Source organism: Hemiscyllium ocellatum, chromosome 22, assembly GCF_020745735.1.
Source record: "Hemiscyllium ocellatum isolate sHemOce1 chromosome 22, sHemOce1.pat.X.cur, whole genome shotgun sequence".
NCBI lineage: Eukaryota > Metazoa > Chordata > Chondrichthyes > Orectolobiformes > Hemiscylliidae > Hemiscyllium > Hemiscyllium ocellatum.
Window position 1 is genome coordinate 46,409,898 of NC_083422.1, and position 15,635 is coordinate 46,425,532.

A 15,635-nucleotide genomic window follows, 5' to 3' on the forward strand; every position below is an offset into this window, starting at 1 on the left:
GGGGGCTGCTTCCTCCCAGTCCCCCTCACTGTCACCTATCTGTCTGCAATCTTTGGAGTTACTACTTCCCTAAAGCTCCGATCTATGACCCCCTCTGCCTCCCAAATGATCCTAAGTTCACCCAACTCCAGCTCCAGTTCCCTAACACGGTCTTGGAGGAGCTGGAGATGGGTGCACTTCCTGCAAGTGTAATCAGCAGGGACGACCATGGCATCCTTCACCTCAAACATGTTGGAAGAGGAACATTGCACTGCCTTCACTGCCATCCCTCTAAAAGTAACCTTTAAAAAAAAAACTAGGTCTAAACAATACAACAAGCAAAATGCAGCACTTACCTTCTTACCACAACAGGTCTTATTATTAGGTTAGAGGAGGAGGGCGGGTGGGAGGCACTACCTCTGTAGTGCCTCGCATTCCTCTCCTGCTCACCTTTATAGGGAAAGAAAACTCCAGTAACCTTGCATGTTGTTTCTATTTAAATAGTATCCGATTTCCTCTTTGATGCCTCAGTTGAACCAGCCTCCACTATTCTTCCAGACCCTGCATTTCAGATTTCAAGGACATTGGAAAAGAAACTTCTAACCCTGCTGTGGAATAATGGTGATGCCAGCAATATTCCCTCCCTAGACCTCGGATCGTGCCACACTTCCCCTCTGTGGCAGTGAAATCCAACTGGGATGCCAGAACATGCAGTGCTTTATGTTGGTTGGCTCTCATTAATGGGGGCAGTTTCTAGATTGTATTTCCTCACTTGCTGGTTTGCTTACTGCATACTGAGAGATTATGAAGTGGTGATCAATTGAAAATGTACCTTCCATCTCATTGGAATTTGATGGAATGAATATTGTTAAACATTGCCTTCTGGTGAGACATCAGCAGCTATGTCTGATTGTCTAAACCATGACTTATGATTTGCATGGAACCCATTTGGTTGGCCAAAGATGCAATATGTATCTCTGCTGTCCCAAATTAAATCTGCTCTCCCTTTGGGTAGAGCATTTATACTTGGATTGTTGTGCAGAGAATTTCAGTATTGAGAGATTGGTGACCCACCATCTTCCCCTCATTCTGTTCCATCGTCACTGTTGGCCATCCATGTTGCCCTGGAACATCCCCCATCGTCAGTTTACTGCCAATCATTTTTGCCGCTGAAGTTTCTAAGCTTCCCTTGGGGACCTAAACATTGAGGTACTTCTGGCCATTAGTGAGCCTTCTGCTCCCCGATTGAACCCACCTGCAGCCTGATGTTCCCCTGTGAGACTATGCTCCCTACCTTTCACCTTTCCAAATTCCTGAATACAACAGTTTAATGGCGCCACGTTCCTGTGACCATTCCCTGTGCTTCACTGCCCCCAGAATGAGTCCCAGACTTGAATGGGACTTAGCATGGATATAGCTCTCGACACTCCAGACTGACTCACACGTCCTTGCCCAGCTTATCTATCTTCCACTTCACTGCCTGTGGAGTTGAATGCACTTTACTCAAATGCTGCCCCTAATTATCGTATGCGTTAAAGCCTGTCCTTGAGCACTGTCATCTATTTGCTGTGTGCTAGTTAGGCATGGGGATACCCCAGGGGAGATGAGCTGTCTTCCTCCACTTGAACACGTGGACTGAGAAAAGTTCTATAGTGTGAGCCTCATTTAAAGCTGTATTGCTATGAGTACAAAGAAGCAAGTACTTAACCTGGTTGGAAGAATTAATACGACTCATCAGGTGGATGGATATTTTTTGCTGTCAGCTTTCTGATGCATTAAATTTTCAATTGGGTAGAAATTAATTAGGAAAGTGAAGTTGATTCCAGTGGAGTGTTGTATTAATGAGATACAAAGATTTGCCAATTGCTTAAGGTAACATACGCAACCCGTCACCTGAAGGGGAGAACTTAACTTGACAGCGAGAATCTGATTTCTTTTGCATCTTGCTCATCTGCCACTCTCCTCGTCATGTGAGGGGCTAGAATGTCAATAAATTATATGCTTATTTAGGAATAACTGTTTGTAACTTTGGGGTTGCTCCTTAAGGTATCAATCCTGCAGAACCAAGGTCGGGAGATGATGATTGTAACAAGTGGAGCTGTGGCTTTTGGCAGACAACGCCTTCGACATGAAATCTTGCTTTCCCAGAGTGTGCGGCAGGCCCTGCACTCAGGTCAAAACCAGCTGAAAGACATGGTGAGCCTCTGGAAAATGTTATAATTCAAAACGACTTTAGTATGTGGCAAATGTTATTAGCTATGTTCATTTCTGTCAAACAGTTTAGCTTTCATTTTGTTCTCCAGCTTACCACCGAGTTTTGTGAAACATGAGTAGAATATTAAAGTTCAACCTGGCCTCCCTTAGACTGTCTCTCACACATCCAGTACCTACTATTCTTCCAGAAGAAAATGAAATACAATGTACATACTTTTTTGTGTTAGCATTGAAAAGAAATTGAGCAATACGAACAAGGCCATGACCCACACCTGGGAATGGCAAGAAATAAGGAGTTCTTATCACCGCACCAGGATGAATGAAAGAGACAATCAAAAGGGGAGACCCCAGAGATTGTATGTGGATCCTGCTAAATCAAGGCGAGAATAGGTAGGGGTGTTTCACTAAGTAATTTCTGGTTCCCTGTTAAAATGTATGGAGCCACATGGATTGGAAACTGGGCCCAAGACAGAGAATGATGGTTAGTAAGCAGCTGTCTCCTCCCTGTCTTATGTCTGCAACAAGCCAAATATCTCCCATGCTTGTGTAACCCTTTTCAAAATTTCTGTCCACGTACAGTTTTGCTGCCACTCTAGACCCAAGCCAGTTTCTTCGATATCATTGTTTTCTGCACTTAGCCCTTTCAGACCCTCCTCTGCTGTCTCTTCATATCCATGTCACTCACTTTGAATTTTTTTAGAAAATTAAAACATTTTTAAAATTGTCTCCTTCGTATCATCATAGAATTATGATGATTTATGCTGTAGATAATGAATATATTACCTTATGTGTATTTTCCTCCAGAATGTCTACTTGCAGTCAAAGTCCTTGTCATTCATAAGTATCGATAGCAACAATTTATCCTATCAATGTGTCACCAACATTGGAATAGCAAGAGACCTTTTAACCTATTAATAAGATTGTAGTTGACCTGTTTCCCAAATGACTATGCTTATCTTTGCTCAATACTTGAATGCATTGGCTAACAAAAAATTTTAATTGCTTTGAAATTGCAATTAATCTAGCATCAGTTCTTATTTCAAAATAAATTCCAAGCTTTGACTATTAACGTGAAGAAGGGCTTCCGAAATTCTTTCTGAAAAGTTTTTAGCTCTGTGGTACACCACTTCCCAAGCCAATGTATCTCTCTTAAAATTGTACCCAGAACTGTACACAGTAACTCCAGATGGAGTTTAACCAAGGTTTTGTTAAAAGGAAGCATAATCTCTACTCCTTTTTGTATTCTAAATATAAAGGCTAGAATTCTATTAGCTGCTTTCATTATTTTCTGTCCCTGCTCTTTAATGATCTGTGCAACTGAACCTCCAAGTGTCTTTGGAACGTGACTGTTTGTTTGTTTGTTTTTATCTTTTCTTTTTAGAAAGTACAGGTACTCAACTTGATCACTTTAAGACTGTTGTGATGACCTCATTTTGCCTTCATTGAAATCTCTTTGCCGCAGTTTGCTCATTTAATTAAACTCATCCATAATCTTTTAAATCATTTTATCTTTTCATCTACAATGGTTACACTGCTGCCTATCTTTGTCATTGATAAATTTTGGATATATAATGTTCTCTCCATATATCTATGTTATTAATAGTGTATTGTTGAGACACCAACAATGATGCTTGTGGGACACCACCTGTCTGTTATCCTGACTCTTCTGTCTCCTGATTCCTAACAAGATCGATAATTTGCCTTCAGTTCCTTGAGTTTTCCCAGGTCAACGTTGCTACCAGTCAGAATCCACTCACCAACCAAGCAGCGCACCCTTCAGACACAGTATAAATTTTGGTTTTCCCCTTTAAGTTAATGATCTTGCAATTGTCATGATGAGTACAAGCTGAAAAGCTTCAACAAATTTTTTTCAGCAATGCTCATGTTTAATGTGTTTTAGAGGATAGAAAGATATAGTATTAACAGGCTACTAATTGAAAATTATAGGAGATTAAGATAATATACAAGATATTCAGGAAAATAACTTTTGCTTGCACAATGGTTATTGAGACTGGAATGTATACTGGAAGAACTGTTTGAAGCAAACATAAAGGTCAGCATTAAGAATTTGGAGAGGTGACCTATCAAAATTAAATCGCGGAAAATGGATACTGTACATGGGATCAGGATGTTCTTTGTGTGGGAAATAAATGAAAACACCGACTCATTGATTGAATCAAACAGCCTATTCCATGTTATTCCTTAATATTATGTATGTGAATGATTTCATTTCCACTTTACAGACAGTTCCTGTGCTGGAAGCCCGTGCCTGTGCTGCGGCTGGACAGAGTGGCTTGATGGCTTTGTATGAAGCCATGTTCACACAGTACAGCATTTGTGCTGCTCAGGTCGGTCACTGATTTTGTCCCTGCATTTCCTGAAATTGTTCTTATGTTATAACTGAGTCACTCTTTAATAGTTTGTAAATTTTGGATTCGCTTTTGTAAATGACTGAGTTTTGAATGTGAAAAATTGCAATTAACATGCTCTTCTGTTCGTTCCAAGATTCTTGTAACAAACTTGGATTTCCATGATGAGCAAAAGCGACGAAACTTAAGCAGTACACTTCATGAGCTTCTCCGGATGAATATTGTTCCAATTATCAACACCAATGATGCTGTTGTTCCCCCTCCTGAACCAAACAGTGACTTGCAGGGGGTAGGTGCATCACAGAATCCTGAATATCTAATTGGAATAGTTTCAGGTGGCAGCCTTGCTTAAAACACTAATAATTGTTTTGATTTATATAGATTCTTTTAACATAGTAAAATGTCCCAAGGCACTGCACTTTACATCAAGAAAGATCAGAAAAAGTGATCAAAAGCTTGATTTAGATAGGCATTGTCATGATCCCACTTGATATTAATCCTGGACAACTCTGATTCCAGACTGAAACCTGGGGCCTGATAGATCGTTTTGATTTTGTTTTGGTTTTAATGAAGTGTTTTGCTGAAACATAAGCACACTATACCGGAGATTTTGCTTAAGCAAATAAAATAGATGTTTATGAACAAACAAAATGAAGATAAAATATGTTGATAGCTTTTTTTTTCTATGATGCTAATTCCAAGATTTTTAAATTCACACTAAAAATATAATTGTATTAATCCCAAAATGCTCCTTTAAGTTGAAAAGGAGAAAAACCTAACATAATCACGAGTGTTTTGGTGCTGAAGATTGCTGTTTGGCCCATTGTGTCTGCACCATTTTTTTTCAAATGTGTATCATTGGCACTAACTAATCTCCTGCTTTTTCCAATACAAATGCATATTATTTCTGTATGTAATCATCAAATGCTCTCTTCAGTGTCTCAGTTGAAGTTGCCTCCACCATGCTTCCAGGTGGTGTACACAATACCCTAACTACATGCTGTGTGAAAAAGATTTTCTTGCATCACACTTGCTCCTTTTACAGATCACTTGAAACTTGTGCCCTCTAATTCATGTTCCTTTTTTGTTCAAGCTGAAATGAGTATTCTCTACCAATTCTTCCAACTTATGATTTTGAAAACCTCTTAGCCACATTCTCTCTCTAAAGAGAACAGTTCCTAATTTTTCAATCTGATTCCAGAAGTGAAGTTTCTCCTCATTTCTATAAGTTGCTCCTGTACTGTCTCCAATACATTCACATCCTTTCTATAATGTGGCACCCATAACTGTGCACAACACTCTAGCTAAGTTCTTCTAGCCAGCATCTCTTCCTTGGTCTTGTACCCTATGTCCATATTTATATAGTAACATTGTACACTTCGTTTTATTAATTTCTCTCTCCACCTCTCCTGCCACCTTTAGTGATCTGTACACATATGTACCCAGATCCCTATGCTTCTACACCTATTTTATATTGTCTTTCAATGTTGTTCCTCCCAAGGTGTATCACATCACACTTTTTTCTCTGCATTGAGCCTCATCTGCCATCTGTTTGCCCACTTCACCAACTTGTCTGTGTCCTCTTTTGGAGTTCTGCACTGTCCCCCTCACAGCTTCAATTCTTGTAAATCCCATGTCATTTGCAAACTTTGAAATTGTCCCCTGCATACCAAGATGTACATAATTAATATATATATTAAAGAAAGCAAGGATCCCAGTACCAATCCCTGGGGAGCCTCCACGCAAACCTTCCTGCAGCCCAAAAAATTTTGATCATTGCTCTTTCTTTCCTCTCACTCGACCAATTTTGTATCCATGTTGCTACAGCCACTTTTATTCCATGCCCTATAATGTTCCTCACATGTTTTCAGTGTTGTGCTGTAGGAAATTCCTTCTGGAAGTCCGTGCCACATCAAGAGTATTATTCCCACTGAGCCTTTGACTGACTTCTTCTAAAAAATACTGCAGCATAGAGTTATACAGCATGGAAACAGACCCTTCGGCCCAACCAGCCCATGCCGAACATAAGCCCAAAATAAACTAGTTCTACCTGCCTGCTCCTGGCCCATATCCCTCCATCTTTGCTATTCATGGATCTATCCAAATGTCTTAAGTTGTATTTGCATCCTCATCCACCACTTCCTCAGGAAGTTCGTTCCACACGTGAACCACTGTAAAACAAAATTATCTTTTTTTTTAAATCTCTCTCCTCTCACCTTAAAATGTGTCCCCCGTGTTGAAATCCCCCATCCTCAAGAAAAGACATCTGTCATTAACTCTATCTGTACCTCTCGGTTTAATCAAGTACAGATTCCTCTTCAGAAATCCATGTTGACTCTCTGTAATCAAACCAACTTTTTTCATTTGACCACTAATTCTATCCTGAATAAGTTTCTCTAGAAGCTTCCCCACCTCTGAAGTTAAGCTCGCTGAGTTGTAATTCCTGGGTTTGTCCTTACAATCTTTCTTTAGAGGCGATATTGTTTTCAATTCTTTCGTCTTCTAGCCTGTCCCTGAGTCGAAGAGAAACCTCTTCACCCTCTCCACCCTATCCAGGCCCCTCAGCTTCAATCAGATTCCCCTTCCTCTTTCTAAGCTCGGAGTACAGGGCCAGTGTCCTGAACCACTCCTTGTAGCAAGCCCATCATCCCATGATCATTTGTGTAAACCTCTTTTGAACCCTCCCCCACCCCACCATGCCAGCATGTTATTCCTTAGATACAGGGTTCAAAAACTGCTCACGATATTCCATAAGACCATAAGACATAGAAGTGGAAGTAAGGCCATTCGGCCCATCGAGTCCACTCCGCCATTCAATCATGGCTGATGGGCATTTCAACTCCACTTACCAGCGTTCTCCCCGTAGCCCTTAATTCCTCGAGACAACAAGAATCTATCAATCTTGGCCTTGAAGACATTTAGCATCCCGTCCTCCACTGCACTCCGTGGCAATGAATTCCACAGGCCCACCACCCTCTGGCTGAAGAAATGTCTCCGCATTTCTGTTCTGAATTTACCCCCTCTAATTCTAAGGCTGTGTCCACGGGTCCTAGTCTCCTCGCTTAATGGAAACAATTTCCTAGCGTCCACCCTTTCCAAGCCATGTATTATCTTGTACGTCTCTATTAATCTTCTAAACTCTAATGAATATAATCCCAGGATCCTCAGATCATGAATATAATCCCAGGACGGGTTCCAGATGCAATCTGACCAAAGTGTTATACAGCCGCAGCGGTACATCTGTCTCTCGTATTCTAGCCCTTCTGAAATAAATTCTAATATTAAATTTTCCATCCTAACTGCACGTTGAACCTGCATGTTAACCTTAAGAGAATCCTGAACTAGGACTATCAAGTCCCTTTGCCCTTCAGATTTCTAAAAACTTTTCCCGTTTTGAAAATATTCTTTTTATCAAAGTGCATAACCTCTCAGTTTACCACATTGTTTTCCATCTACCACTTCTTTGCCCACTCCAAGCCTATTCAAATATTTCCCCCAGCCTCCCTGCTTCCTTATCCCTCCCTGCTTCCTTATCCCTCCCGCTATCATTGTCATTAGGTTTACAAATGACACAATGTCCTCAGTTTCTTCGTCTGGACCTTTTGATGTACAACATGAATGGTAGTAGTCCTAACATGGACTCTTGCAGAACTCTGCTAGTCACCGCTGCCATCCTGAAAAGGTCCCTATATACTTACTCGCTGCCTTCTGGCAATCAGCCATATCCTATATAAATGCCGTACCTTGCCCCTGTTACCAGGAGTCCTAATCTTTCTTAACAGCCTTCTGTCCGACACCTTGTCAAGGCCTTCTGGAAATCCAAATATATCGTGTTCACTGGCTCTCCAGCTACCTCAAACAGTTATTTGTCAAGCTGGTCGTTTGTTCATCTCATGAGCAAGAAAGTCTGCAGTGAGATGAAGCGATTATTACAGCAAATGTATTTCATTTGTTCAGCTTATTCCCTTTAATTGTTGTTACCAGCCAAGGCTGTGCTATATTTGGATAAGTTTTTTTTCCTGGATGCTGCTACTGACATAAAATTAAGCAAATATTACCTCCTGGGAACGTACTAGTTTTCACGTCTTTATCTCTTGTCACCTGGTTTCCAAGGCCAATTTGAATACTTTTTAATAATGTCCTATCTTGCTTAGTTAATTCATTTTATGAACAGGGCATTGTTTGCTAATCTCTTTCAAATAGTTCAGGAAGGCAGTTTTTAGCAGAGTTAGATGCCATTGCTCCTAGAAGCCATTTTGTTATGTTATTTTATGTTACATGCATTAAGAAGCCATTTTGTAGTTTAGTAAAAGCATGCATTAAACGGTTGCTCCTGACAACAGCCTAAATCCAGATTTCTGATCCTCACTACTACATTGACATGATGTGAATTTGGCTGTCTTCCTCAATAATGCTATGTCATTCTTGTGAACTGTGTGAAAAGTGCTGGGATGGAGAAGAAAGTTTAGTTTATTTGTCCCTTTGAGTGGAAACTCAACCTGGGAACAAGGTGCCACTAACCATCCTACAAATGCTGAGGTTTGGTAATTGTATTAATATCCCCAAGAAAGGAACCAATTGACAAGGCTAGAGGGGTACCATTTATCTAATTTGGGAAGAGACTGCCACATATCGATATTCAAATGTTAAGAAAAACTCCCCCTCCCAGAGAAGGGCAGTAAGAATTGTCTACAGTATTCTAAAAATGGCCTCACCAATGTCCTGTATAGACACAACATGACATCTCAACTCTAATACACAATGTTCTGACCAAAGAAGCATCACCCTGTCTACTGGTGACTTCACTTTCAAGGAGCTATGCACTTGGACCCCTAGGTCTCTTTATTTGGCAACACTCTCCCAGGCCCGACCATTAAGTCTATAAGTCCTGCCCTGGTTTGCCTTAACAAAATGCAACACTTTGCATTTACCTAAATTAAACTCCATCTGCCACTTCTCATCGGACCCAGGTCGTGTTGTACTCTGAGAAAATCTTCTTCATTGTGCACTGTACTATCTATTCTAGTGTTATCTGGAATACCATACTTACTTACCATACACCCTATATTCACATTCAAATCATTTATATAAATGATGAAAAGCAATACACCCAGCACTGATCCTTGTGGCAAGCCACTGGCCCAATCCAAAAAACAATCCTCCATCACCACCCTCTGTCTCTGACCTTCAAGTAAAGTTTGTATCCAATTAAGTTTCTCTTTAAGCTTAAGATTATTTCTGTGATCTTCAGCTTGGTTTATTTTATAGAGGGCGTTCTTCATTCTGTGTTTTGATTTCCAGCAGGTAATCAGTATCAAGGACAATGATAGTCTGGCAGCAAGACTTGCAGTGGAGATGAGAGCAGATATGCTGATTGTCCTTTCTGATGTGGAAGGTGAGTGAGAGCTCTAGCAAAACCTCAGCTTAGCATTTCCTGTATTTTGTGTAGTCTCAATGATACCATTCTCGGCCACTATCATTGGACTCAGTAATTACAGCAGGCAAGCAGAGGACTAAGTGGACCAGGAAGTTCACAATCCATATTGGATTAGCTCATTAGGATGTGACTTTAAAGAGGTCCTTCACATTACAACACACAGGATTGGAAACAGACTATATTTGGTGGTTAAAAAGCTACAAGGAAGGTGTCGTATACATGGGATTACTATAAAATGTTGTGAACAAAGGGCATGAGCAACCTCCTGTTCAAAGTTGTAAATCAATTAAAGGCTTTTTTCCCCTGGCTGTACTCTTCCTCTCTTACAAGTAATCTTGTGTCAATAGCCCCTACAACTACTGGCAACACTTTAGACTATATCTGATCTCTCAAGTAGACATCAAAATAGTATCATGGCATTTTTTTTTAAAGAGCAGGGAAGTTATCCTGGTACATGAATTTTTGTTATCTTAGTGAATTTTTGAAATTTTGAATTTAATTCAAATCTAGAATTTTCATAATATTTCATAGTAATAGAAACAGGAGTAGACCATTTCACACATTGAGCCTGTCTAATGGCAACCATTGTTGTATAAACCCACCTAGTTCACAGATTTCCTTCCCAAAAGGACATTAGTCATCTTATCTGGCCTGGCCTACATGTGACTCTCGAGCATTCGAAATATGTTTAATGCTTAACTATCCCCTCGACAGTGTGGGATGAGTAATATATTATTAGTGACCCAATTAACATTACTGTCGTCCCATGAATGAATTAACATAATTAAAACAGTAATGACACATCCAAAAATGCTTAATTGGATGTAAAGTTATTTGGCAATCCAGTGGTTGTGATAGGCATCACAAATGCAAATCATTCGTTTACTAATCTTTGTGTGACACAATGAAAGGTTGAATTTAATTTAGTGAACTGAGCCTTTCCCATAATTTTGATTAGGAAGGGAAGATAAGTCAGGTTTCCTAGTCCAAATGTTATTTGTAGGGACTGATGAAGTTGGATTGTATATTCTGCCCCTATTCTCTTGTTGTCAGGAAGACTGTCAGAATGGCCCATGAAGATTCACTATTGAACAACAGCCAGAGGATGCAAGCTACTCATGTGGTAGAACTTTACCTGCCTAAAAGTTAGGGGATGAGATCACTTGCCACAGTTGTTATGAGTGATGTGGAGTCCAGTCATTAGGGAGCTGGAAGGGCCATCTTTTTCTTAAGTTGCCTTTGAGACTTGCAAATTGCTATAATTGGCATTTTGAAACTCTTACAGCAAACTCTTTTATTGTGGAGTTTAATTGAAATGAAATTGCTGATCTGTTAGATCAAACAGTCAGGTCAGCAGGGCTGGGTGTTTAAAAATTGTAATTTTATGTAATTTAGCAAAGCCTGGGTGTGTCTTTTTATAGTTGTGTTTTTTAATCTGCTGATGTGGTGGTCGTGTTTAGTGAGTCGAGAGGTTGACATGGTAACCATCTGGTATGTTTATTCAAAGGATAGAGGTTAGTTACTGTCAGAGTAGCTGACATTATGGAGATGGGAAATAGTTTACTACATAGCACATGTAAAGTGGCAAAAGCATAAAATTGATATCTTGCCAGATAAAAATATATTAGAAGAAGGTGACCAAAGGCTAGGTCAGAATTGGAGGATTTTAGTAATGTGTTGAATGGCAGGAGAGAGCTAGAGAAGTTTAGGGAAGAAATTTTAAAGCTTGGGGCCTAAGTAGCTTAAAAGGCCAATTACCAAGGATGGAGTTAAGAAAATTGGGGATCCAAAGCTGTCTCGAATGGAGGAAAGCAGAAATCTCTGGCTTGTAGAACAGCAGGAGGTTACATAGCCAGGGAGCAACACGATTATGGAAAGATTTGAATGTTGAAATTTCACACTTCTATTCACTCGCTTACCTAATTATTTAGGTTGTGGATCATTTGTATCTGAATTATGTTTTAAGTAATTAATAAAATAGTGTTTCTTTGTTTCAGGTCTTTTTGATAGTCCACCTGGATTGGATGATGCTAAGCTTATCGATACATTTTATCCTGGAGACCAGCAGTCTATCACATTTGGCACAAAATCCAGAGTGGGCCTTGGAGGCATGGAGGCAAAGGTTGGGGAAAGGCTGTGACCATTTGTGATTGTGTTTTTAAAAAAACATTTATTGTAACTTTGAATTTTAATGTGGGTTTTCTGTGTGTCTGAAGTTAATTAACTTTGTAAGTATTTCTGTAGCCACGGTGATAATTAAAACTGTTTTTGTGGCTTAGCTTTGGAATTAATGGGTTTATGTCCACCACTAATGGATTTTTGTTTATCTTTTGTTTGTTTTGCAACCCAGCAGGATAAGTATTAAGGCTTCAAGGTTTGTTTGAGATTTCTGGATTTTTTTTCTCCCCAAGTGTAAAGACCCATAGCTTAGAGAGTTTTTAAAAAGTTTTACTTTGAGTGTTTGGCAGTCTTGTGACGTCCTTGAATGAAGATGGTGTACAGACCAGTGCTCCTGAGAAGGGTACAATGTAGTGAAACAAGATTACCTTGGAGTAAAGAGTGAGTATTTGTCCCAGATCAGAAGTATTGGGATAAAAACCCTGAAGAGCTCACTAAAAGCTGATTATATTTAAGCTCTAATATATAATAATGGGCGGAATAGTGGCTCATTGCCTCCCAGCACCAGGGACCCGGATTCAATTCCAGCCTCTGACCACTGTGCAAACTCCACACAGACATTCTTCTCATGTCTGCGTGGGTTTCCTCTGAGTGCTCCAGTTTCCTCTCCCAATCCAAAGTTGTACAGGCTAGGTGAATTGGCCGTGCTAAAATGCCCATAGTGTGTTCAGGGATGTGTAGGTTAGGTGCATGAGTCAGGGGTAAATGCAGGGAAATGGATCAGGGTCGTTGTGGACTTGTTGGGCTGAAGGGCCTGTTTCCACACAGAAGGAATTCTAATTCTAATAATAACTCCAGGATGAAGTATCTGTAGCCTCTGTCTGAGTTAACATCACCAGTGACTTAAACCTCCTGTATTTTAGAGACTGGGATTCTAGTGTGAGTACCATACAAGTGTTTTTAATACTCTTCAAGGTGTTTTTGTTACTGGGTGAGGAATATGTTTTGTTTGCTTTACAAACTTAAAAAAAACAGTATTTACAAAGGAGTATTTTGAGATTAATATGATTGTTTTTACTGTGAGTTTAAAATGCTTTGAATTTTCATTATAAGCAGATAGTTTGGTTTGTTCAATTTTTATCCACATTTCTTTTGTTAATAAACATCTGTTTTATGATTTAAGCAAAATTTGCAGCATTCTGTATTTGCACCTCAGCAAGAGACCCCTTTTATTAGAACTAAAACAAAACAACATGTAATCTATCAAGCCAGGTTTTTGCTGGGATTGAGTTGTCGAGTAATAAAGTCACATTGGATTATAACACAGATAAATAATTTAAATGGAAGTCAAGACATATGGTGAACATTCAATGTTTCAGTTTTATCCCCCAGTGTTTATAATGTGCTCATTCTCATAGCCTGCAATGTGCTGCAATGATATTCAGCGTTTTCTTTCTTTTTGAAACTATCGAATTATTTGCGATGGATCTGTGGGAATCTACAGAAGCATTTTAGAGCTGCCCATGGAGATACCCTTTGATGCATTTTGAGTGAATTTAGTTGTTCTGGGAAATAATAAAATCATAAACTCAGTTCATAATACGCTGCTGTCTGGAGCACATTCACAATTACTGGTATAGTGCTGGAAGCCGGAGATGGCAACCAAGCACCCCAGCAGAATTTAAAGCAAGATATTTGAAATGCTCTTTTGATTTCAGATGGATGTTCAGTCTCCTTTCAGGAGATCGTACGCATAGTGTTGTTGGATCTGCTCTACAGATAAACTCCTAACCTGTCACTGCTGTAGATTGAAGTTCAGAATAATTAGAGGGCAGTTTGCTTATTGGATCGGACGTAATTGTGGATCTGACTATTTGTTTCCTAAATCACCGACTGTCTGAAAGCTGAAGGAATGATTTTGTGATTGTTTTTAAAAAAAATCTTTGTTCCTCCACTGTAAACCTTTTTTGATATACTTTTTAAAATTTTCTCGTTGCAGTTAGTCTGCTGGCTGAAAACTGGATACTGCTTTTCTCAGGTCTTCTGTAAAGTAAAAGGGATTCACTTTGATCTGGCCCCTGGGGACATAAAGCAAGATTGAGATAGATGTAGGAGTGAATGATAGCCAGTCTGGAAGAAATTTAAAAATCCAGCTGTCCTCTGGTATAATTGATACCAAATGGGGTTAGAAGCTGTAATCTGTAACCTGCTTGCATGGTTTACAGGAACATCCTAAAGTACAGTACCCATTGTAAGTCATGTGACATCTGTGTGTTATAGGTGAAAGCAGCACTTTGGGCTCTCCAAGGAGGAACATCTGTGGTCATAGCAAGTGGGACCCACCCAAAAGTAACTGGCCATGTAATCAATGACATTGTCGAGGGAAAGAAAATTGGAACTTTCTTCTCTGAGGTCAAACCTGCAGGTGGGTGCAAAGTGATAGTTATAAATAGATCACCTTTCTCAAGTATTAATGCTGGATTGACTTCTGAATTATAGATTTAAACAAAGAATATAAATATAGAAAAATATACATTACACTTTGAGTAATGATAAAATTATCACACTCTGACAGTAGATGTTACATTAATAATTATAGCTACAGGCAAGAGGAATGTTACTGGGGGGGAAAAAACGGATTTGTATTTCCATTATTCGTTTCACACCCTCAGGATATCCCCAAAGTTAATGAAGTAAACTTTTTTTTAAATATTGCCATGTTCTAGTGTTGAAATATACTGTTGAGATAAATATGTCCAGGGCACTGTTAGTACTCTGGGCTATTTTTCAAAGGTAGTTTAAGATGCAGTTTTTTGCTACTGTGTAATACATTGTGCTGTTACTGATTTATAAGATGTTTAATTTATTAATCTTCAGATAGGATTAGTAAATGTGCTCTTTGATCTCTGGTAGGCCCCACTATTGAACAACAAGCAGAAATGGCAAGGACTGATGGACGAATCATGGCTTCACTACAGCCAGATCAAGTTAGTGACTAATTGAATCCTTTAGTTTGCAATATGTGGTACCTTATCAAAAGTAGAAGTTCTGATTTCTTGAAGTTTATGGTCAACATTCTGCTTTTTATAAACCTGTTAATTATGTTAAAATTATTCCCATTGTGGAGTTTGCATTTTTTTTTATTCCCTCTTACCATTTTACTGCATTCTCTCTTTTCCATTGTCTCACAACATGTCGCAGTATGAAGTTTGTTGTATCTTCAGCTGAGTGAATTTTTTTTGGTTAGAAATTAATACTGGTTATGGGAGTCAAAGCTATAATTCCTTCAGGGTGTGGAGTAAGTACAGGTTTAAATCTGGCACAGATCCCATTCACACCAGTCTCCGGGATAGTGCATAGAGATGTACAGTGTTATTTTGAAATCATTTGACTCCTGTGTCTTCCCACCTTCACTGTATGACTAGATTGAGGGCCTTTCCTTGTGGGTAGTGGAATGCATGTATGGTAGCTGGGGCATATGGTCAAAGATAAAATCCTGTGCTTAATGGCCTTTTTTG

At 39.4% G+C, this 15,635-nt stretch overlaps 1 protein-coding gene across 3 annotated transcripts in view; it reads left to right on the forward strand.

The window, feature by feature from the left end:
• The window catches only part of aldh18a1 (aldehyde dehydrogenase 18 family, member A1), a 57,100-nt gene that overhangs the window by 20,985 nt on the left and 20,480 nt on the right, over positions 1–15,635 (forward strand). For 2 of the 3 annotated variants that reach the window (XR_009645866.1, XM_060842147.1), the window contains exons 4-10: positions 2,026–2,175; positions 4,437–4,541; positions 4,699–4,851; positions 9,864–9,957; positions 11,997–12,121; positions 14,398–14,542; positions 15,031–15,104. Coding sequence is in view for 2 of the 3 variants with exons in the window: in XM_060842147.1 (XP_060698130.1) it covers positions 2,026–2,175; positions 4,437–4,541; positions 4,699–4,851; positions 9,864–9,957; positions 11,997–12,121; positions 14,398–14,542; positions 15,031–15,104 (846 nt within the window). In the remaining variant the exon portion in view is untranslated. The remainder of the gene's footprint in view (positions 1–2,025; positions 2,176–4,436; positions 4,542–4,698; positions 4,852–9,863; positions 9,958–11,996; positions 12,122–14,397; positions 14,543–15,030; positions 15,105–15,635) is intronic. The other variant, XM_060842148.1, reaches the window with a different exon arrangement.